This window comes from Salmo salar, chromosome 23 (genome assembly GCF_965601325.2).
Source record: "Salmo salar chromosome 23, fSalSal1, whole genome shotgun sequence".
In the NCBI taxonomy this organism is placed as follows: Eukaryota; Metazoa; Chordata; class Actinopteri; order Salmoniformes; family Salmonidae; genus Salmo; species Salmo salar.
This window is the reverse complement of record NC_138313.1, coordinates 31,549,531-31,573,753: the sequence shown is the minus strand read 5'-3', so window position 1 is coordinate 31,573,753 and position 24,223 is coordinate 31,549,531. Positions and strand designations below refer to the sequence as shown.

Genomic DNA, 24,223 nt, shown 5'->3' with positions numbered 1-24,223 from the left:
GTAGTAGGGAGCTGATATTGACAGCAATACTCAATGTCACAGTACTCATTAGCAAGCATTTTTTAATATAATTCAATTCTATCACCCCGTTTCTACAATGGTATTGTATTTGGCAAATGAAATGGGGATATTATGCATGTGAGAAAATAATGAATTGTTGCTTAGAATTACGTCACGGTGGTTTCGAATGTCGGGAGCTAGCGCTGGTTAGGAGGCCGCGCGCACAGAGGACAGATTACTTGTACATTTCTGGAGACTAAGGTCGTCAACACCGCTCATCACTTCGTATTTCAGGTACTGGATTGCTTTAATAATAACAAATAAGAAACGGTTTCGCTAATGTAAACCGATTAAATCCGGTCAGATCCGTTCCCGCTGACTACAAGCTAGCGTACCGTTAGCGCTTCATGCTAGCTAGTTATAGTAGCCAGATAGCAGTTGTAGCTGGCAGTACATAACGTTCGTTTAGACACTTGTGTGAAAACAAAGTCGTGTTACATATTCAATGTAATTCGTCTGACTAATAAATATCATTACCCAGATAAGCTAGTGCATTTTTTACATTCAGGACATTAAAAATATGACGTCGCCGCTGGTCCTTGTTTTCAATGAATTAGCTATCTAAATGTTACTGTAGCTAACTAAATAGCCAGTCTCTTACTAGCCTAACGCTATTTGCTTTTGAGCGAGGACGCAATTGTTTTCGACTGCGGACAAACAAGACCTGGGTTGATGATCAGCAGTAACGTTAGATACTAATTTTATCCAGACAGCTAGTTTGCCAATTATAGTCCGTCTATGACAAGGGAATGCCATCATTTTAGTGTTTTGTTCTTTGATTTCAAGTTTGCTTGAACCGACCAAAACATGTAGTTATGATGTTGGCGCTATAATTGAATTTAGGTTATCCTGGCAGCCTTGGCAGAGTTAGTATTTCTTGGTTTATCGAGGCACAAACTCTTTTGTTTTCAGTGCACACACTACAGCTAGCTAGGTAGCAAGCTTTTGTTTGCGACACAGGCACTGTCTGACAGTTTGCGATGTGTCTTTTGTTGTTGGTCTGTTATCCATGCTATAAAACAAGGGGTTTGGTATATGGAAAATGACCCCATATGTATTGTCATGGTGACTGATGATATTTAAATTTTTTAGTCATTTAGTAGACGCTCTTATCCAGATTAGTGAGTGCATACCTTTTCATATTTTTTCGTACTGGTCCCCCGTGGGAATCGAACCCACAACCCTGACGTTGCAAGCGCCATGCTCTACCACACGGAATATCTCAGTTTTACTTCCAACCGGGTGCATGTGTAATAGAGTATTGTGATTTGTAACTGCTTGTGTTTCTATTGTCTGTGTTATCTGACCATTCAAATGAAGTAAACAAGTTGTTTTTGTGGTTTGAAAGCTACGGATGTCAAATTCTAAGCCTAATTTAACAGAATAAAATCATAGCCTCTGGATTGGGTAGCCTACATGCTAGTAACAATAAATAGTATTTGTATTGTATCTAACAAAATAGATCACTCATCACCAGTACTATACAGATTAGATCTGTCAGGATCATCTCAAATACACTAAATCAATAATCAATCATTCACACTTACTCCTAGCAAAACCACTAACACTTTCAGAACTGCTCTCCTGCTCCAATGCCGGTCTCCAAGCTCTCTTAGCCTTTTTATAGAATGTTCATGTAAACAATGGCCATGAGTTTGACTAACTCTTCAACCCCATTTTCAGGAATATCCTCTCCCATCCCCCTTCCCCCCCTTCCCTCCCCCCCTTATCAGAGAGCATGGCTCAGGAGACCAATCAGACACAGGTGCCAATGCTTTGCACTATGGGCTGTGGTTTCTATGGTAATCCCCGCACCAACGGTATGTGCTCGGTCTGCTACAAGGAACACCTACAGAGACAACAGGGAGGGGGCCGTTCCAGCCCCCCAGGTGAGAAAGGTAGGAAGATGGTAGAGGGACCCAAAAGGAGGGTGGTGGGTTGCTAAAAGGGTCTGGAGAATGAGGTAGCAATCGCTGCTAAAATCTTGGCATTATAAAGCAAGAGAGTGATTTATCAGTTCGTGAAACAACACTTTTTTTTGTTAATTGGAGCCATTTAGGTAATCAATAGCGTGTGGCATATGATTCAATATATAATTCATTCATGGTCAACAACTGGGGGGAGGGGGTTCAGTAGTGTCCTATATAAACGTGTGGTTTATCCACAGGCTCGGCAGCTTCATCGCCAGTGGGGTCCCCGGGAGCAGCTGGTGTGTCAGTGGAGAGCACAACGTCGGAACCCAGCACGGAAGGGGTCACTCCGCCCGAGGAAAGGACATCCAGGTATGCTGACATAAAATCAGCTTGTCTCTGCAAACAAACACACAGACTGCTAAATGGAATCCATTACATTGACAGTAAGCTGTTGCTCAAGAGGCTTTTGTTCATCATTGTTTTTTGGAAGTTCCATAGTATATTGGATTATGGTTTCAGTTGTTCACCTCATTATTGGTCTGTGTGAATGTGTCTCCAGTCCCAACTCCCCCAGCCCAGTAACCCAGCAGATGACAGCCATGAGTATCTCCCAGGATACTGGAGCCACTGACTCAAACCGGGCTGATGGGGACGAGGAAGAGGACGAGGGGACATCCAAAAACACTGGTTAGAACAACAGGGAAAAAAGCTTGAGACTTTCTTGTTTTCCAAACTGTTTTCCAGTAGCAGTCATCAGCAGTATATGGCATGGCTCCTGTCTTGTAATACATAACTATACTGCAGCCACCCGAGGGTACACTTCAACAGTAATATATGGGTAGCTCCGTTTGTGAGGTTCAGTTAGATGTTGTATTTTAACAGGGCCAGTGGGGGAGGCAGCCCAGGCCTCGTCTGATGGTGATCAGACCCCTGACAAAAATAAGAAGAAGAACCGATGCTTCACCTGCCGGAAGAAAGTGGGCCTGACGGGTAAGACGGAAGATAGGGTGTCCAATCAGAAACGCATCTTTTGACCAATGGGTAAAATAATATGGTAATTGTGTAGATACTCCTCTAAGAAAACCAATGGTCCAAACCTTGTCTCTCATAATCCATTCAAAAGTTATTGGAGTATTTACCCTTGTAGGGTGGCTGAAATTAGGGACCCTAAATCAATGGAGGCCAGAGAAAAATGTGGGGAAAAAACAGGAAAATAGTATTGCATCAGCTCGGCTGGATGCTGTGTGAGAATTAAGTCTAATTGAATGGCTCACTGTTGAACTCATCTTTCTTCTCGAATCTGGAGGGCATAAAACAATATAGAGGTAAGATGGATATTGATTTTGAGACATGACATGTAGTATTTTCATATTATAATATACACTTGTCATTTTAATGCGAAATTCTCGTTTTTTAAAGATTTTTCACAAAAACAAGTGTATCCTTGAAATGTCAACGGTACACTGAGCTGTACTGCAAGCTTTGTATTTTTTGAGCATTTTACATTTACTTTAGCTTTTTGCAACCTGCGGAAACTACTTTGCAGATGACTACCAGAACATGTAAAATCCTTAAGTTGCTGTGAGAAAGCGTCACTGCTTTGTCAACAGAGCTGGGTGCTTATTAGCTGACTTTTAGGATATTATGTTAATAGCATGTTAAAGACCCCACTGAATGATTCAGGACACGAAGAATCATATTTGTTCTGGTAAAATGTATTTTATTACATAAGGAAGTGAAATTTCATGACCAAAATGTGTTTTCAACCACTGGGTAGTGGGTGGACACCCTACAGAATAAGGTTTCAGGGCGCACAGCACACACAGGCAGGTGGCTGCTGAGTTAAAAGGGTTTATGGGGCATTGAGCTCGAGTGCAAAGGAGTTATTTTCTGAGTTAGCTTTTAGGTGTTTGAGATTGTTTATAATTTTTACCCCTGGGGAAATGGAAGCATGCAGGGCTTATTAGTTAGTTCAGATACATATTGTTTTTTTAACTGACTCTGATGTTACTGCTCTCATACAGTGCTGATTTGATGCTTTTTCAATGGTATGTTTCTTTTTTCAAAGAAATTCTAAAATCTGCTACACAAACTAAATTATATCTAATTTTCAACAGACATGATTGATCCGCCTATTTGAACGTCAGGACATCATATTTATCACACACAGTGCAAAAATAGCACAGAGACCTCAAGACTGAATTTTAACACGATGCCATTGTCCTTACTGGCTGTTTTTTAACTAAATATTTGGTAAATGTTTTCAATATTTGCACGTTTATTTAATAGTTCCTATTCCAAACGTAGACTACAACTTGTATGAAAGTAGTCCACCTATCACATTGCTGTTTGTGTAGAGAGCAACATACTGCAGGTTAGTGGTGCATTTCACGGTCCACTGCATTTCACAGTGTACTGTTGGCTTGCACTCTACCGTGGTGTTGGCCTGCTATACAACAATCTCTTGGAAGAGCCTTGTGCTCACCACCCTCTAAGAAAGCACACTGTTACTACACATCTCAGGTTTTCATCTTGGTCCAGTTGGTTGGAACTGACCTTGGCGACTGAGACGTAGATAGGGTTGGATGTTAACTTTGTCCATCTCTTCACTCTCTAGGCTTCGACTGTCGCTGTGGTAACCTGTTCTGCGCCATTCACCGCTACTCTGACAAACATAACTGTCCTTACGACTACCGAGGCGCTGCCGCAGCCCGCATACGCAAGGAGAACCCCATCGTGGTGGCTGAGAAGATCCAGAAGTTATGAGGACTAAATAGAAAAGTCTCTGACGTGAAAATTTGGAACAATGGCGGCATGGAATAATACCAGATAAAATGGCTTCATTTGTTCATGGTAGGATAAGGTGGGTGGGGTGGCAGCGTCATAGCCCCTGTCCAGCCACTCCCTTTATTGGCATCTCCCTCTCTCCTAGAGTGACTGCTGGAGTGTGAATGCGTGTGTGAATTCCAATGTGGGGAGATTGTGTGTGTGTGTGTAGCTTGCTTGAGAGTCAGGGAGAGTGCAGTAGGGTTAGGTGGGCATTTGTCTGCTGTGGGGAGGGAAGGCATTACATTTCTACCCTTTTTATTATTAACTTGGGGGGACTTCTTTTTATATTATCCCTGCGAGGTAGTTAAAATGAGACAGAAGTAACCTGTTTAAGAGCATGCCACAGCTCGGATAAGGACATTGGGAGGTCAAGTTAAGATCATACTGGGAGTTTCTGTGTGTATCAGCAAGATCTTTTGAAGACTTCACATTCATTTACCCCTAAAGAAAAACCATTGTCTAGTTTCTGTCAAATTGGCCTTTTGTTTTATTTTAATGTTTCCCTCTGGGTGATTAGTTCACAACATGTCAAACTCCCAAGTCTCTGCATTCAAGAATGTTTTCTCTTTGATATATTGACTTCTCATACTGATGTTGGGTGCATGAACAGCTAGTTATTGGAGGGGGTGGGGCAGGGCTGGGGTTATCGAGATAGCCTTGACATAACTGAGTGATTGAGTTCTTCCTTTTTGTTTTAATGAGCGAATGACATCAGAAGATCTATATTAATATATTGTAGTTAGCTTGAATTGTGTGATTGCATTCTATTTATTTTTTGAATCAATTGGTTGGTTTGTACTGGAGGATTGGCAGCATGTGTCCGCAAATCATTTGATTTGTACTTAAACTTTCAATTCTATTTAAGCATTTCCATCTGATTATGTAACCATTTGAAAAAATACAAGTTCTGATATGTGATGGAGTAGAGTGGACATAAAAGGTCCATTATTTTGGAATCAAAACACAACAAATAGTGTCAACTGCAGAGCACAAAACACTGAATGTGCAAATGAACCTACTCTGTTTTCTTCAACCTCTGGGTCTTTATAGTTTAGTTGGATCTCTCTGCAGGTTTGCTACAGAGAATAAAGCATATTCTTCCCATGCTGGCAGGACATAACGTAGTGTTCTCCTTGAACACCTGCTTCTGTTCCATATTGCTTACACTTTAAGCCTCCTTGTCCTTAACCACCATCATACCACTGACATATGCTGAATGATAACTAAACTGGTTGGCAATTAATCTCCATAGTGACACACCTCTATTCTCAGCTGAAGTGAATTACTTCAGAATGACAGTGGCGTGCTTTATAATGTGCTCCCAAATGAGTCCTTTTTCGAAGACGCTTCTAGCTAGCTACTTCCGGAAGATCAAAATGTGCATGCATGTGCAGTCAGATGAATAACTGTTTATTATAAACAGAAAAACGAGCAAGAATGTTAAGACACACAGCATTAGCACAATGCAACGCGTTACTGGAACCTTGACTGGCTGAGGGTCAAGTTAATGGGACTCTACTGTGTTTTCAATTGTAAATACCATGTGGCTACTATTCATGTAGTATAATCTTATGTAGAATGTCGCCAGATAATAGGTGGGGAGAAAAATATCAAAATATTAGTATATGTGTATAACAGTGCTTTTCATAACTACCCTAAAAGAAGTGCAGTGGCACTGCTTAGTTTTCCTTGTATTTTGTTTCACTGACAGGTAATTCCTGTGTCTTCAAACAGGGTGTAGAATTTGGTCAACGGGCTAAAAATCACCCTGGATGACATATTTATCTTTGACAGTGTCATGCTAGGTTGCTTTCCAGTTCCTCCTGACTGCCCTGAGATTCAGTGACTCAACTCTACAGACAGTCAAACACATCCCTTCTATGTCCAAAGTACTGCTACTAACTGGCTCACTCTTCAGCAAGGGCCTTGGTGTCCCTGTGGTTGTTTTCAGGATTGGTCACACTAGTTTATTTCAAAACAATTTGTGGCAGTTTTGCATTGTTGAATCAAAGGTATATCAAACATTGATTTACAATTCATGCTTTTTCATAACATAGCACATGTCATTGAAAAAGATTGTGTGGAAAAAGCAGATACTGAAAAACAGCAAGTGTAACACCTGGCAAAACAACGAGGAGAAAGTCTGAACTGAATGAGATCTCTTTATATAAACAGGGAATAACCTAGACTTAATTTAGTCAGACCTGTGATATGCGCGTTAGCCTGGGTAGTATTACCAGTTAAAGAATGTCTTAGTGAAGGGCGGGTAGCAGTGGCTTAGGGCCTTTGCATGCAAACACCAAGGCTGCCTGTCCCTGAGCCTAGCCCGGAGCTCAAAGCCCCTGTTACGAGATGAGTCCTCTGGTTTATCATTTGGAATCAGACACTCTTGGATCTTAGGGTTCACACTGTTTAAAGTATCTGAGTGGAGATGGTGCGGTGCCTTTGATACCATGTAAGAAGAGGGCCTGAGAAGAAGTGTGTATGATGAGCTAGGGCTAGGCTGTCTGAGTTGAAAAACCTTCCTTGCTGTTGGTTTATTCCCAATAGTGATGTTTCGGTTTTAAGAGTATGCGCTAAACTGACTTTTTAAAATGGGGCAGAGATGCGTGTCCTCGTGTACCTGATGAGTGTACTCTGTTCTAGGGCAAGGGAACAGCGTCGGCTTGTCCTTCAGTTTGGCTGACTGTCGTCTTTGCAGTTGTGATGTGTTGCAGGTTGATAGTTCCCTTGACTGCTCAGACTATCCCAGCATTTAAAAAGGATTGCAGTTTGAATGTTACCAACGGGTTGATGGGGTCATGCTTATAAAGCTATTTATGTCTCTGGAATTGACCACACTGAGCCTCCCTTGTGGGGCCCACTGAGCTTATGTTTTAGGCTTAATAAGATCTGTTGAATCACTGCAATTGTATGTAAATGGCTCAAATAAACCGGATCAGAATCAGTGATTTGATGTTAGGAAAACATCCACTGCAATTTCAATCTGTTGCACTTTTACAATGTTGATGTCATGAAGTTTGTCTTTAGCACACTTTAACATAATCGTCCTCATCTTGCGGCCATTACTATAAAAGCTTTTGATCTGTGATGAGTAACCAGCTAATGGGTGACCAAATCTGGCAATATTCTCTCAATGTGTTGCAGCAGAACTGTGTTCCCATAAAATACAGTGGAGTGCTTGACTCATTCCACTGATGTATGAGAAATGATGGAACAGACAATAATTGAGTTCCAGAATGTTACAAATTGTAGATCTCTCCTGCAGGAAATTGCAAAAGTGCAGTCAAGTCCTTTGGACTGGTGCACACCAGTCCCCCAGAAACAACACCAGATATCTTTTAATGTTTTTTTTCTTAAAAAATGTAGGGTTGTATGATGTGTAAGAGTAAGTATAAAACAATAAAATCACAAAGTTTATTTTAAATGTACACTTGTCTTTTGTATTTATTTGTACAGCTGAGGGTAAGCAGGACAGATATGGTAAAGCAGGGTTCATGGATTCAGACTTTCCTCTTGAGACCGGTTAATTCTATAAAAAGCCTAACATTCCATCACAGCCTCCCAACACCTGGAGTACATTCAATGGACAACACTTAATATTGCAGTAGCCTATTGTTGTACAGCTGTACATTTACACAATGCTTTGTACTGATGTGTTTCTCCGACTCGGCAAAACGCTTAAGAGACAAATGGGTGTCCACAATGTCACCAAATGTTCAACTGGAATGGATGCTGGCTCTAACTAGAATTTACCATGAGGGCCGACATATCCCGCTGAGTGTGTGACACACCTAGACTGAGGCAGCCATGTCCATGTGTGCAGTAGCTGTGTACACCCGTGCCACAGAGCCCTGCCCACTTCCACATCAGCAGCCATTCACTACTCTTGGTTGGATTTGAGCAACAAAGTAGGTGTTAATCTACCTCAGATGTGACTTCTGTTTTGGAAATGGACACTCCACACTTAATGATGATGGTATACCTCACCTTTCAACTATTTTAAATGTGTTGAGTAAGTTGTTTACTACACACACTCTCTGGTCAGTTTATTTGGTACACCACCCCGTTCACAAAAATGGATCACTCCTACGGACAGTGAGTCACATATCTTGTTATATAAAGCAGACAGGCATTGAGGCATTCAGTTACTGTTTGTTGAATGTTAGAATGGGTGAATCGAGTAACCTAAGCAACTTTGAGTGTGGTATGATCGTTGGTGCTAGGTGCACCGGATACAGTATCTCAGAAACGGCTGCCCTACTAGATGGGTGTACCTTATAAACTGTCCAGTCAGTGACAAAGCTACTATTTACTATGTCCTGGAAGAGGTCCATGCAACAAACTAACATTTTGAAAATATGCTGACACCTATTTTCCAGAGGTGGGACCAAATCACTATTATTAGAGTCACAAGCAAGTCACAAGGTCTGAGTCTCAAGTCGTGTCCCAAGTAGAACGGGTCATGTCTCTAGTCAAGTCCAAGTCGTGCATTCTAAGAGCAAGTCGAGTCAAGACAAGTTTTTTTTTACATCTCAAGTAAAAAAAAAAATGCTATACATGCAAATCTTTGTCTATTCATTGAAGCTACCAGACAACTCTTTTCATTATTTTGTCTAACACGTTTTGATATGTAAGAATTAAGTTTAATAACAAATTCCAAATGCAAGCTTCATAAGTAAATGATAAATTTACAATAAGACCAGTAGCTAGGCCTATGCTAGTAATTGTTGATTGACGCTCCATTGCTGGTGAGCTTGCAAAGTAACCAGTTAATATTGTCACCAAACAATATTTGGAGCTGGATATTTATTTATGGAAATCTTCTCTCCCTACACTACCGGTCAAAAGTTTTAGAACACCTACTCATTCAAGGGTTTTCCTTTATTTTTTACTATTTTCTACATTGTAGAATAATAGTGAAGACATCAGAACTATGAAATAACACAAATGGAATCATGTAGTAACACAAAAAGTGTTTAACAAATCAAAACATTTTATATTTGAGATTCTTCAAATAGCCACCATTTGCCTTGATGACAGCTTTGCACACTCTTGTCATTCTCTAAACCAGCTTCATGAGGTAGTCACCTGGAATGCATTTCAATTAACAGGTGTGCCTTCTTTAAAGTTAATTAGTGGAATTTATTTCCTTCTTAATGTGTTTCAGCCAATCAGTTGTGTTGTGACATGGTAGGGGGGTATACAGAAGATAGTCCTATTTTGGTAAAAGACCAAGTCCATATTAAGGAAAGAACAGCTCAAATAAGCAAAGAGAAACAATAGTACACCATTACTTTAAGACATGAAGGTCAGTCAATACAGAAAATGTCAAGAACTTTAAAGTTTCTTCAAGTGCAGTTGCAAAAACCATCAAGCGCTATGATGAAACTGGCTCTCATGAGGACCGCCACAGGAAAGGAAGACCCAGAGTTACATCTGCTGCAGAGGATAAGTTCATTAGAGTTACCAGCCTCAGACATTGCAGCCCAAATAAATGCTTCACAGAGTTCAAGTAACAGACACATCTCAACATCAACTATTCAGAGGAGACTGTGTGAATCAGGCCTTCAGGGTCGAATTCCTGCAAAGAAACCACTACTAAAGGACACCAATAAGAAGAAGAGACTTTCTTGGGCCAAGGAACACGAGCAATGGACATTAGACCAGTGGAAATTTGTCCTTTGGTCTGGAGTCCAAATTTGAGATTTTTGGATCCAACCGCCATATCTTTGTGAAACGTGATGTGGGTGAACGGATGATCTCCACATCTGTATTTCCCACCGTAAAGCATGGAGGAGGAGGTGTGATGGTGTGGGGGTGCATTACTGGTGACACTGTCTGTGATTTATTTAGAATTCAAGGCACACTTAACCAGCATGGCTACCACAGCATTCTGCAGCAATACGCCATCCCATCTGGTTTGGGCTTAGTGGGACTATAAAAAAAAAATTTAACAGGACAATGACCCAACACACCTCCAGGATGTGTAAGGGCTATTTTACCAAGAAGGAGAGTGATGGAGTGCTGCATCAGATGACCTGGCCTCCACAATCCCCCGACCTCAACTTAATTGAGATGGCTTGGGATGAGTCGGACTGCAGAGTGAAGGAAAAGCAGCCAACAAGTGCTCAGCATATGTGGGAACTCCTTCAAGATGGTTGGAAAAGCATTCCAGGTGAAGCTGGTTGAGAGAGTGCCAAGAGTGTGCAAAGCTGTCATCAAGGCAAATGGTGGCTATTTGAAGAATCTCAAATATAAAATATATTTTTATTTGTTTAACACTTTTTGTGTTACTACATGATTCCATGTGTGTTATTTCATAGTTTTGATGTCTTCACTATTATTCTACAATGTAGAAAATAGTAAAAATAAAGAAAAACCCTTGAATGAGTAGGTGTTCTTCAACTTTTGACCGGTAGTGTACAATTTGACGTTTGCGCTGCACCCGATCCTATAGCTGTACAGCAAATCAGCAATCTGTTCGCTAGCTCAGTGGTTCAAAGCTCGCGACCCCCACGCACGCACATGCGCGCACACAATCGCTTTGAACTGCCGCCTGCCCGCAGAATGCTAGTTGCCAACTGGGTAGCACATTTCTTCCTCACAAATATCGTAATTAATTCGCCAGAATATGTTACATCTTCATACCATAATATTGAAGGCAGTGCGATGTTACAGCCATCTTTAGACATATAGCCAGTAGCCACCAAAACTAGGCCTATCTGAAATATGAAAATGATCAATGAAATCGCCAGGTAGCCTGTTATTGTTCTGACGAAGATGCCTCTGAAATAGCCTTCTAAACTGTACTCTGTTTTTGCCAGGCAAAACCTGAGAAAATGAAGCAAGTGCTTTCTGGTCATTTATCTCTGGATATGCGCTCTAGCCTTTGCGTGCCAATGCTGATGACTGGTCATTGGTCAAACGCAGACGAGATGTTTTTGAGACAACAATCTAGTGCAATACCGTAGCCCTATATTAGAAATCAGATCAAATGGACAAAGGTATATATAGAAAATATATATGAAACATATGTATTTTTCTCATTCTTCGCTAACTCGCCTGACCTGTTTGCTGATCCAATCAGAGGGCAGAGTATGCGTTTACAAGCTATTCTGTTGCACGTTTTTTTGTCAATGCTGCGGCTACTGTCTGACTACGCGGAGGGTAGTCAACGGATACTCTGTGCCACAAAAGGAGTGATAAAACGTTACAAAACCTGCCCAGACAATTTCAAGTCATCAGACTCAAGTCAAAGTCTCTAGGCTCCAAGTCAAGGCTCAAGTTATTTGATTTTCTATCAAGTCAAGTCTAAAGTTATCAAATGTGTGACTACTGTCAGAATACATGTGACTCGAGTCCACACCTATGCTATTTTCCAGAGAAGTAGTAAAACTCCAGAAACCACCTTCTCTATGTGCCTCACTACAGGAAATATTTTCTCACCAGAAGAATGTCTCCTCCTGCAACACTTCCCAAAGCCTCTTGCTTCCTTCATTCCTTCAAGTGTGTGTAGGCCTACTGTTTTCAAGAGTAGGCCACTATTCATGGTAGTTCCCAATGAAGTTCTAAGGATGATTCAATTGATTTTTACAAGCAACCAATAGCCTTATCTTGCAAAGATAACATTCTCACTCTACACAGGAAGACTTTTTCATTGAAATAAACAAAATGATATTCATTTGAGATAAACAACAATTGACAAACTGAACAATAAGTGATTCACACATCATTATTGTATTTGTATTATGGTATGTATTTAGAGTGATTCACATTCCATCTGATCTGGTAGTTAGAGAAACAATAGGGATACATTCCCCATGAAATGTAGGCCCAAATGAGGTCCAAAAAAAGATAACTAGATAATGGATGTATGTGTTCGATATTGCAGCTGACTTTAAAGGCGAGACTGATCTATAAATTACATTGCATCCTAAATTGAGCTTGCCAGCTAGTAGTTGTAAAACCCAGAAAAAAAGTTACCTCTGGTTCGTTGAGCGATCCCTGTGGGAAAAATGAATGGAGAAAGAATAGGGTTTTGGAATAAACGATGAAAATAAGGTCTGAGGTTAACACAGGTTTAGGAGATCTTATATAATTTGTTCTATCAGATAATAGCAGTCAGTTAACATGACATTTATGAAGCCTTTATGTTGTTTAATATTAAATACATTCTTCAAAATTCACAAAAAAATAACGTTAGCTGATGAAGATTATCTCATAGAGCAAAACGTATAAAATCTAAGCCTGTTTTTACCACAGACCTTATTTTCTGCGTTTATCCAAGGTAGCTTTCCTCATATGCATTGTCCAACGAACCATGGTGGAGTAGGTGCCTACAAAAAGAATCCATTACTATTTCCGTCATTGTTCTATCTGTGCTATAACTAATCAACGTTATTTCTTGATCAGTCGGTAAATCATAATTTACCCATGAAACATCACGGGTTTTGATGCTCTCGAACACTGCCTGTAACATAGATCTGTTTGATAACAAAGTTCTCGGTTTCCACTAGTTACCACAGCCACAAAGTCCAAATTGGCTATATCGTAAAAAAATACATGAAAACAACCATTTGCTTTTTAATCTTAATTCAAGGCTATGGTTATGCATAAGATTGGCAGGGTGTTTTTAAATTAACGTTTAAAATCATATTTTAAGAAGATAAATTGTAGAAATAGGCGGGGTTTATGATTGTGTGTTTGTGGTAACTAGTGACGATCAAAGTTCCCCCTGCTTTCCCATTGGAAGCTTTCCCCCTTCACAGTCATTTCCGGACGCGGCGAAACAGAAGGAAAAAAACATTTTGCACATCCAATGGAATGGATTAATAAATGACAGTAGCTAGCTAGCTGCTCGAAAGTAATAATTTCAACCACAAAACATATGTGATTATCAAAACGGGTATCCTGGACGCTTGGTTTTTTAAGTCTCGCTATATATTTGCATCAGTCCATAGATGACGGTCCTATCTGAGGAGACGGTGTTTCCAGGTCTGAATAGCTAAACTAGTTAGCTGGCTACCCAATGCTAGCTAGTTAGCGGATACATTTCTGCTAACTAACATTAGATGGCCAGCCTTGATTTGGTATCTGTGATTAATCCGAAAATTGTATTTGTGCCTCATCATTTGTAGCAGTGCCGGTGTGTTTACTTATTTCGTTGCAGTTTGAACGTGTTTTAAAGGCACGACTTAACGTTAATGTTTTGACTGCTTCGCTTGTAGGCTAGCTAGGTAGCTAGTAGAAGGTCAACATTGTTGAACCCTGCTAACTACAGCTGACTACAGTGGGTGGGATAGACACTTCTCAGCAAACCGTCAGCTGCAGTTATGTGTAATGAGATATAAACATAGTGGGTGTTTCAGCTATCCAGATCCAGACAGTTGTTCATTAGTTAGTCATTAGCTAGCTAACTGGGAAAGTAGCTATAACATTACCTGCTGGCTGAAGTTACTCAATTCTCTCCAACCATGATCAAGTTGATGCGCACGAAAATACCTCAATAACAACAGCCAATACTTGGAAATATGGATTTCACGTGGACTTCAGCCATACTTCAAAATCCCCCGATTTTACTTTCAAAATTACATTTTCAGACTACTGTCTTAGCTACTTTTTGATTTTTGCTGACAGGACAACTTTCCCTGTTTTGTTTTGGAGAGTATTGTTTTGACTTGGGATCTCTGGTAGATTTTTGCATGGTAGTTAGTTTCTTTCTCAATAACAGGTAGGCCTGACTTCTAACATAAGATGTTCTGTTATTTTGTTATTGTTATTAACCATTGATGACAGATACATTTGTCAAGTCTTGTTCTGAACATTTTTAACTACAGTGGAATTTGTGAGTCAAATTCCCTTGTAGTACAGAATAATATACAATCACAGTGCTCATCTGTCTTTGCCCCCACAGAGTGGATGATGAATGGCCTATCTGTCAGTGAGCTATGCTGCCTGTTCTGCTGCCCCCCCTTTCCGAGCCGTATTGCTGCCAAGCTCGCCTTCCTGCCTCCTGAGCCTACATATTCCCTCCTCCCAGACCTGGAGGGGCCTGTAGCCCCGGGGACAGCAGGGACTGCAGGGCTGAGATCCAGAGCTAGTGGGCTACCTGGAGCTGCTGTAGGGGGTTCAGTCAGCACTGGTCCTGCAGAAGGAAAATGGAAGCTCCACCTGACAGAGCGAGCCGAGTTCCAGTATTCCCAGAAAGAACTGGATGCTACAGATGTGTTCCTTACCCGCTCCAGTCGTGGAAACAGAGTGGGATGCATGTACATCCGCTGTGCCCCCACTGCCAGGTTAGTCACACGTGTGTGTGTGTGTGTGTGTGTACACACCTTGGCTCATTGAGGCCCTATTGTTTCACCATGTGTCAGACATCCTCTGATAAACTCACCCCCTGTTCCTCTTGTCTTGTTTTTGTTATGACATTCTTTTGCTTGTCCTATTTCTTTACTTCCTGTACTTGCTTCCTCATTGTGTCAGGTTATCTCAAACCTGTTCTCTTCCTGCTTTCCTCATTCATTGCTCATGCCATCTTCTTTGACCTACAGATACCATTCTCCTTGTCCTTACCCCAATTCATGCTCTAATTTTTTGCCTATGATATTGGTGAGTTGTGATAGTCTAATTTGTCTATTGGTGATTGATAGTCTGGTTTGCGGAGCTTATACATCATTATGTTTTCATATGGTATGGCTTCAGGTAGCCTACTTGTTGCTCTTGTTGATTTATTTCAGTAATCAGCTAAATTGATTGGCGAAGACATGGACTGGGTCCTGTTACACTTGATGTAGTGCCAGTGTCACACGTGAATGTAATATGACACTCCTTGTTCAGGGTATTTTGAGTAAAAAGCCCAAGAGCAAAGCAATGACTTACTGTATGGGAGGTGCCAAGTCTCTTTAGGGAATAGAGAGTATCCAGTTGCTTTAGGGAGCACATCTTGCATTCATGAATAGAAAGCACATGGATGATGCTTGGGGAATAGCAACCCTATTATTCATGTAATACAGAACAAGTAAAAAGACAGGAGTTAAACTTAGTGAACTAGTCCTCTCTTCAGTCTGTGGCCATAACCAGTTTACCTTAATCAGCACATTCAAGTCCCATTCAAATAGGTAATTCCTGAGGTTTTAATGGGAATCATCTATTCACACAGTACAGGTCAGGATAGGTAAAAAGACCAGGTACGGTCTGTCTTGGTAACCTTGTTGTCTCTGTGGCCTCTCTCACCAGGTTCACAGTGCTGTTCTCTCACGGCAACGCGGTGGACCTTGGCCAGATGAGCAGCTTCTATATCGGCCTGGGAACGCGTATCAACTGCAATATCTTCTCCTACGACTACTCCGGCTACGGTGTCAGCACGGGCAAGCCTTCAGAGAAGAACCTCTATGCTGACATTGACGCCGCCTGGCAGGCACTGCGCACACGGTACTTACGCAACGCACAGGGCTGGGCAGGCTGGGGCTCTATACATCATGTCAGGGAGGGACGGCTGTGTAGTCAGTGGGAGATGTCACCTTACAGAGAGGGGGGGGTGTAATGTCACACAATGACAGGCTCATGCAGCTAATGGACTGGCTCATTAGTTTGATGGGATGATGTGTTATCAATGGCTGTCCTTGGGTAGATGTTATGGAGCTACAGCTGGTTTTTATGTTAGGCGTGCCATGTTCGCAGACATTTGTTACCCGTTTACTCCTAGATTTATATGGTAAAAGTATGTTGTCATTACATATTATCATAGTTTAGGCTTCATAGGAGTGATTTATGTTCAAATTGTTTTAGTGTTTGCTACTCCTAGCTTTTCCCTGACATGATTGTGTTTAATTCCTCTTTCTTCCTGGTTGTGATCAGATATGGCATCAGCCCAGAGAACATAATCCTGTACGGGCAGAGCATTGGCACCGTGCCCACGGTCGACCTGGCATCTCGGTATGAGTGTGCCGCCGTGGTGCTCCACTCCCCCCTCACCTCTGGCATGCGGGTGGCCTTCCCAGACACCAAGAAGACCTACTGCTTTGATGCTTTCCCCAAGTGAGTCACCTACAACACCTTCCTCCCTATCTCTTTATCTTCAACTCTGACTGCTTGTTGGTCTGCCTTTTGGCATTTTCACATAATAGTACATGATGAGATTAGGATATAAGTGTAGAATTGGAAATATAAGTGGCAAAAGATTTGTCCAACTAAAAGAAGAAGAACTGCAATCTTTCATGTATTTCATTATTCAGTCTCTCTCTCTATGGGGAAACAGCCTCATCACATCTGAGTCATAACTGAGTCATCTCTCACTCTGTATCAGATCATAAGCAGGTGTTGTAAACACTGACTCCTCCAGACATTTTATCATATCATCACCCTTTATTATGTAAAGTGTGATGGTGTGGTATTTGAGCCATTAGAATCACATGTTTGTTCACTGAATAGGATTCCATTACAGTACCAGGCAGTGCCAGTGTAGGAGTAGAGTAGGTGACGGGGATGCCTCTGCTCTGTGGTGAAAGTCTCCAGTGTTCTCCACCACCCCCCTGAGTTCTCCCACCCCTGGGTGCCTGTTGCCTAGCTGGCTCTCCCCACTCTTCAGCCCACACTGACTCCCATACTCCAGGAGTAGGCAACTAGATTCAGCCGAGGACCGATGTGTCCAAGCAGATGGTCGGGGGCCGGGAAATTCTGATAATTTGTACACTTGAACAAGTATTTGTAGGAATACAAAGTTTTTGCTGAGTTCCTAGTTATATTAGTCTTTTTTGATAAACTAAAATCACTCGCAGGCTGGTTTTGGCCCGCAGGCCGCCTGTTTCCGACCCCTGCCATACGCCATCCGGTCAGTGGACTCCCAGTAATGTAATACTAGCTGGGTTCAGATCTGTATGTGCTTATAGCCAACCCACAGTTATGTGTGGGACAGAGGAAGGACTATGAGTACTCTCTTCCTTCTGAACTAGTTGATCGAGCTGAGCTGGGAGATGCATTTACATGCAGCAGTATTGTGCTCTCAGTATTGTCCTGTTTGTTCCTCGACCTGTTAGGCAACAGTTGCTGGTCAGTGCTCACAGTTGCAGAGGGCAGGTTACACTAACCGGCCATGCTAAAACAGACAGACGTCTGTACAACGCTTTCTGTCCACGGTTACCCTTTAAGAACATACTTAGTTATAAGTGTTGTTACACACATGGCAATCTAGTAACTACCTTTGCTTCCCTTATCCCCAGTCTCTAACTCCATTGCCTCTCTCTCTGTCAGCATTGAAAAGGTGTCTAAGATCACGTCGCCGGTGCTGATCATCCACGGGACTGAGGACGAGGTGATCGACTTCTCCCACGGCCTGGCTCTGTTCGAGCGCTGTCCCAAGGCCGTGGAGCCACTCTGGGTGGAGGGGGCGGGACACAATGACATCGAACTGTACAGCCAGTACCTGGAGCGCCTGCGCCGCTTCATTGGCCAGGAGCTGGCCGCACAGCACGCCTGATACCCCCATACCACCTGAGCCCCCAGTCCTCCTCTGGCTCCGTGCTGTTCCCCTGGTCGGAGTGAGTCAATGGAAATGGGTGGCTCTGTCTGGGAGGAGGGGTGAAGCCTGGCCTCTCAGAATTAATAATCCTTCACCTTTTGGTCAACTTTGTCTGGATGCTCGCAGCCCTGTCTTTTTGTTGTTTTCCATCTTTTCTGTCTCTGTCATTAATCCTGGTCAGGGATTCTCTAGTCCACCTCCCGCCCCGGGGTCAGTGCAAGAATGCAACCCAGACACGGAGGGCTCTCTGCTGGTCTGTCTAAAGCACCTCTCTCTTACCCCAGCCGAACACAACCTCAGATAGGTCAGGTGTTCCAAACAAGTACTGTTTAACCTCTTCTGAGACATTTACACATGATTCAACTTTAACTAACAACCCTAACATGGACAAATAATTGAGTGATGAATATTTGTCATTTTATCTTTTATAACACATGACACTGAGCCACTACTTTACAAATCATGTGGTATTGACAGATGAGTATAAATGTCCTGTTTGAAAGCAGGTATGTTGCTAATGTTTCGTGTGGGATCTTCTTAGCTCTCTCTCGTTTACAACTAAGATGTCAGATTAATAGTCTGTCTATGAATCATTTGTTTCATAGACATATAAATCAGACATTTTTATAATTATTAAGCATGGATTCATTTGAATCCGGAAAGTGATTAGAGCAAATAGTTGCTGAATTATTGCTTTGGCTGAAGTTCAAAATCTCAGCCAAATTAATTGTTTCAAAAGCATTCTTAAGTCGCTTGCATATCTCTAAGGCAAGATTGATTTCTAGCTCGGCAACCTCTCTTATGTTTCTAGCTCGGCAACCCCTCTTATGTTTCTAGCTCGGCAACCCCTCTTATGTTTCTAGCACGGCAACCGCTCTTATGTTTCTAGCACGGCAACCACTCTTATGTTTCTAGCACGGCAACCACTCTTATGTTTCTTGCACGGCAACTGCGCTTATGTTTCCCGCACTGAACTAAATTCACCTCTTACTGGGTTTCTGTCTGAAATGGTGGTTCCACATCTAGCTTCAGATGTTTTCAAAGGCTTTTTTGTAAGTGTTTTACAGAGTTGTACAAACAATTTCACTTTAGGTATTTCTAAATCACTGAGTTTATTTCATACCTCCAAAAACACTAAATCATTGTGAATCACTAAGCTTTTGCCAGTAATGGCCATTCACATAGTAAATTGGGTCGGGTCAGTTGAGACTAAGCTGGATGGAGTATTAACTGAACTTGCTGCTAAAGATTAGGATAAAATGGATTGAAAAGGGTCAAACTCTCCACATCCATTAATGCAGCTTAGTTTGATGGGAAATTGAACAGTCATACATGTTGCAATAATATTTTTGTTATGCTGTACAGTAGAGTGGAGCCAATGATGTACAGTACATGCTGCTGGTCCCATATGACATTTGAAAACACTTATTCAGCCATGTCATGTTACATGTGTGATTAGTTTATTGTTTACTTCATTTTGGGGTAAATCACACTTCATTATAACATTAGTAGAGCTATGGAATAGGATGTGCTCTATTTTGTTATTGACCAGGTTTATTTCCAGCAGGCTCCCTTTCTAGCTCCAACTAGCCCTTTTCACTCACTTCGTCCTGTTGCCACACTATTTCAGACAGACTTGGGATTCCACCATTTCTGTCCGTCTGTGTGTGAAAGTTGACTTGAACGAATGCCCAACTTCTCTGGCATATGGGGTCTACCACGACAAGATAGTGGAGATCCTTGGGTTGGGTTTTGGGGGAGTCAGGATAACATGTACATAGCAACCAAAGTTTAACAGGAAATGTTCTGTCTTGAACAAAGCGTGCCTGCTTTTCTAATGGTATGTTCATCAGAACCAAAGGAAAGGTCCATCACATCACCCAAAAGTGAGTATTTACTCCCTATGATGGACTATTGTAACGAGAATACAAGCAATACAACTGATTTCTGTGTCTGGGTGGTCTGAGAAGAGGAGCATGTGTCTGGGAGGTAGGGTTGTCAAATTCTGGGAACAATCAAGAAATGCACTTTTTTTTCCCGAAATCCCATTTGGAGGGTTCCTGGATGCAGGAGGGAATAAGCAGGACTCGAGTCATCCAACCAGGACTTATGGAAAACAAGGGAATTTATTGAAAGTTCACAGAATTTTGCAACCCTAGTGGGAGGTGACGGACTGACTGTAATTCGAGTGTGAGAAGAGTTCCAGACAGACACATTTAGAGCTTTTGTTTCAAGAAACTAAGTTATGGAAAATATATTTTTTTTTGTCAAACGTAATGTGCCTTCAAAGTATTCAGACCCCTTGACTTTTTCCACATTTTGTTAGGTTACAGCCTTATTCTAAAGTTGATTAAACTGCATTTCCCCCCCCCCCTCATCAAGCTACACATAATACCCCATAATGGCAAAGAAAAAACAGGTTTAGACATTTTTGCTAATTTATAGAAAATACAAAACGTAAATATAACATTTAGAAAAGTATTCAGACCATTTACTCAGTACTTTGTTGAAGCACCTTTGGCAGCGATTACAACCTCGAGTCTTCTTGGGTATGACGCTACAAGCTTGGCACACCTATATTTGGGGAGTTTCTACCATTCTTCTCTTCTCTCAAGCTCTGTCAGGTTGGATGGGGAGCGTTGCCGCACAGCTATTTTCAGGTCTCCAGAGATGTTTGATCGGGTTCAAGTCCGGGCTCTGGCTGGGCCACTCAAGGACATTCAGAGACTTGTCCCGAAGCCACTCCTGCATTGTCTTGGCTTTGTGCTTAGGGTCGTTGTCCTGTTGGAAGGTGAACCTTCACCCCAGTCTGAGGTCCTGAGTGCTCTGGAGCAGGTTTTCATCAAGGATCTCTGTACTTTGCTCGGTTCATCTTTGCCTCGATCCTGAGTAGTCTCCCAGTCCCTGCCTCTGGAAAAACATCCACACAGCAAGATGCTGCCACCACCATGCTTCACTGCCAGGTTTCCTCCAGATGTGACACTTGGCATTCAGGCCAAAGAGTTCAATCTTGGTTTCATCAGACCAGAGAATCTTGTTTCTCATGGTCTGAGAGTCTTTAGGTGCCTCATGGCAAACTCCAAGCTGTCATGTGCCTTTTACTGAGGAGTGGCTTCCGTCTTGCCACTCAACCATGAAGGCCTGATTGGTGGAGTGCTGCAGAGATGGTTGTCCTTCTGGAAGGTTCTCATCTCCACAGAGGAACTCTACAGCTCTGTCAGTGTGACCATCGGGTTCTTGGTCACCTCCCTGACCAAGGCCCTTCTCCCCCAAACGCTTAGTTTGGCCGGGCGGCCAGCTCTAGGAAGAGTCTCGGTGGTTCCAAACTTCTTCCATTTAAGAATGATGGAGGCCACTGTGTTCTTAGGGATCTTCAATGCTGCATAAATGTTTTGGTACCCTTCCCCAGATCTGTGCCGACACAATCCTGTCTCGGAGCGCACGGACAATTCCTTCGACCTCCTGGCTTGGTTTTTGCTCTGACATGCACTGTCAACTGTGGGACCTTATATAGACAGGTGTGTGCCTTTCCAAATCATGTCCTATCAATTGAATTTACCACAGGTGGACTCCAATCAAGTTGTAGAAACATCTCAAGGAGGATCAATGGAAACAGAATACACCGGAGCTCAATTTTGAGTCTCATAGCAAAGGGTCTGAATACTTATTTACATAAGGTATCTGTTTTATTTGTAATACATTTACACACATTTAGAAAAACCTGTTTTCGCTATGTCATTGTGTATTGTGTTTAGATTGCTGAGGATTTTTTATCTATTTAATCCATTTTAGAATACGGCTGTAACGTAACAATGTGGAAAAAGTCAATGGGTCTGAATATTTTCCGAAGGCACTGTATGTGCTATCTCTATGGGTAATTTTTTGGGGTGAGTATTTGGATCCAAGGTGATGATGGGTTGGTGTGTTATTCTATCCAGTTATGCATTGTTTATTATTTACAACTTTGTTATATTACGTTATAGAAATGTTCTTTATTCCAAAAATAAAAACAAACATCATGAATTGATAAAATAAACCTTCTGTGTCTGTCGTGATTCCTAATATGTTTCTCCCATTGATATAGAACTGCTTTCTGTAAATTATGTTTAAGTCAACTCTATTCACCATGTTCCCATTAATCTTTGTGATTCACCTTTGGTATGCTATAAAGAAGGAGCAGCATAAGTGTTGGAAAAGGCCTCAGAGGGCTAGTCTACCAGCTGCTATACGGCTGGTGGGTTTTACGGGCTCCTAACCAACTGTGCTATTTTGTTCGTTTTTTCACATTGTTTGTAACTTATTTTGTACTTAATGTTGCTGCTACCGTCTCTTATGACCGAAAAGAGTTTCTGGATATCAGAACAGCGATTACTCACCTTGAACTGGACGAAGATTTTTTATTTAATGATTCCGACGCAAAGGATATACTGCTTTGTCAAGACGAGGCCCAAATCCCTGTCATCAGCATGAGGAAAAGACTGAGGAAAAGGGGGAGGAGGGCTGGGTGCCTTGTAAGAATTTGCCAACGAGTAGGTAAACCACCACTTCCCTCTGTATTATTGGCTAACGTAAAATTATTGGGAAACAAACTGGACGATCTACGATTAAGACTATCCTACCAACAGAACATTAGATATTACAGTTTAATGTTTCACCGAGACGTGGTTGAATGACGACACAGGTAATATAGAGCTGGCTGACTTCTTCGTGCATCAGCAGGACAGAGCAGCTACGTCTGGTAAGACGAGGGGCGGGGGTGTGTGTCTATTTGTCAATAACAGCTGGTGTGCGATGTCTAATATTAAAGAAGTCTCGTGGTATTGCTTTGCTTGAGGTAGAATACCTCACGATAAGCTGTAGACCACACTATCTATATTATTCGTAGCCGTCTATTTACCACCACAAACCGATGCTGGCACTAAGACCGCACTCAACGAGCTGTATAAGGCCATTAGCGAACAAGAAAATGCTCATCCAGAAGCGGCGCTCCTAGTGGCCGGGGACTTTAATGCAGGCAAACTTAAATCCGTTTTAACCTAATTTCTACCAGCATGTCACATGTGCAACCAGAGAAATAAAAAAAACCTAGACCACCTTTACTCCATACACAGACCTCCCTCGCCCTCCGTTTTGCAAATCTGACCATAATTCTATCTTCCTGATTCCTGCTAACAAGCAAAAACTAAAGCAGGAAGTACCAGTGACTCGCTCAATACGGAAGTGGTCAGATGATGCGGATGCCACACTACAGGACTGTTTTGCTAGCAACAACTGGAATATGTTCCTTGGATTCATCCAATGGCATTGAGGATTATATCACCTCAGTCACCGGCTTCATCAATAAGTGCATCGACGACGTCGTCCCCACAGTGACCATATGTACATTTCCCAAACAGAAGCCATGGATTACAAGCAACATCTGCAAAGAGCGGGACATTAATCCGGACACTTATATGAAATCCCGCTATGCCATCAGACGAACCATCAAACAGGCAAAGCTTCAATATAGGACTAAGATTAAATCCTACTACACCGGCTCTGACGCTCGTCGGATGTGGCAGCATTTGAAAAATATTACGGACCACAAAGTAAAACCTAGCCGCGAGCTTCCCAGTGCCGCGAGCCTACCAGACCAGTGAAATACCTGTTATGCTTGCTTCGAGGCAAGCAACACTGAAGCATGCATGAGAGCACCAGCTGTTCCGGACGACTGCAATCACGCTCTCCGTAGCCTTTAAACAGGTCAACATTCACAAAGCCGCTGGGCCAGACGGATTACCTGGACGTGTACTCAAAGCATGCGCGGACCAACTGGCAAGTGTCTTCACTAACATTTTCAACCTCTCCCTGACCGTGTCTGTAATACCTACATGTTTCAAACAGACCACCATAGTCCCGTTGC

General features: G+C 42.1%; 2 protein-coding genes across 5 annotated transcripts; both read left to right on the top strand.

The window, feature by feature from the left end:
* The first annotated feature begins 152 nt into the window (after nucleotides 1-152).
* Nucleotides 153-8,233, top strand: LOC106584390 (AN1-type zinc finger protein 5). 3 transcript variants are annotated; one of them, XM_014169647.3, is made up of 6 exons: nucleotides 154-294; nucleotides 1,744-1,949; nucleotides 2,228-2,342; nucleotides 2,533-2,660; nucleotides 2,856-2,963; nucleotides 4,591-8,233. In XM_014169647.3, exons 2-6 carry the CDS (start codon nucleotides 1,799-1,801, stop codon nucleotides 4,737-4,739), a joined length of 651 nt encoding a protein of 216 aa, XP_014025122.1. In that variant the 5' UTR covers nucleotides 154-294; nucleotides 1,744-1,798; the 3' UTR covers nucleotides 4,740-8,233. The 3 variants fall into 3 exon arrangements, with proteins under 3 accessions (XP_045562274.1, XP_014025122.1, XP_014025121.1); XM_014169646.3 differs by having other exon boundaries at nucleotides 1,744-1,958; XM_045706318.2 differs by lacking the exon at nucleotides 2,856-2,963 and having other exon boundaries at nucleotides 153-294; nucleotides 1,744-1,958.
* Nucleotides 8,234-13,561: 5,328 nt separating this feature from the next.
* On the top strand, nucleotides 13,562-22,357 carry LOC106584389 (alpha/beta hydrolase domain-containing protein 17A). Of its 2 annotated transcripts, none has more exons than XM_014169641.3 (5): nucleotides 13,562-13,799; nucleotides 14,719-15,100; nucleotides 16,041-16,235; nucleotides 16,662-16,841; nucleotides 18,054-22,357. In XM_014169641.3, the coding sequence occupies exons 1-5, from the start codon at nucleotides 13,766-13,768 to the stop codon at nucleotides 18,277-18,279; spliced, it is 1,017 nt and encodes a 338-aa protein (XP_014025116.1). In that variant the 5' UTR covers nucleotides 13,562-13,765; the 3' UTR covers nucleotides 18,280-22,357. The 2 variants fall into 2 exon arrangements, with proteins under 2 accessions (XP_014025116.1, XP_014025117.1); XM_014169642.3 differs by having other exon boundaries at nucleotides 13,563-14,535.
* Nucleotides 22,358-24,223: the final 1,866 nt, after the last annotated feature.

Bases quoted from the DNA above. Each gene is read 5' to 3' on its own strand.
- LOC106584389 (XM_014169641.3), top strand. From the start codon at position 13,766: ATGACGGTCCTATCTGAGGAGACGGTGTTTCCAG. The intron at 15,101-16,040 runs GTTAGTCACACG...CTCTCTCACCAG, and splicing joins CGCTGTGCCCCCACTGCCAG to GTTCACAGTGCTGTTCTCTC. The intron at 16,236-16,661 runs GTACTTACGCAA...GGTTGTGATCAG, and splicing joins TGGCAGGCACTGCGCACACG to ATATGGCATCAGCCCAGAGA.
- LOC106584390 (XM_014169646.3), top strand. From the start codon at position 1,799: ATGGCTCAGGAGACCAATCAGACACAGGTGCCAATGCTTTGCACTATG. The intron at 1,959-2,227 runs GTAGGAAGATGG...GTTTATCCACAG, and splicing joins CAGCCCCCCAGGTGAGAAAG to GCTCGGCAGCTTCATCGCCA. The intron at 2,964-4,590 runs GTAAGACGGAAG...TTCACTCTCTAG, and splicing joins GAAGAAAGTGGGCCTGACGG to GCTTCGACTGTCGCTGTGGT.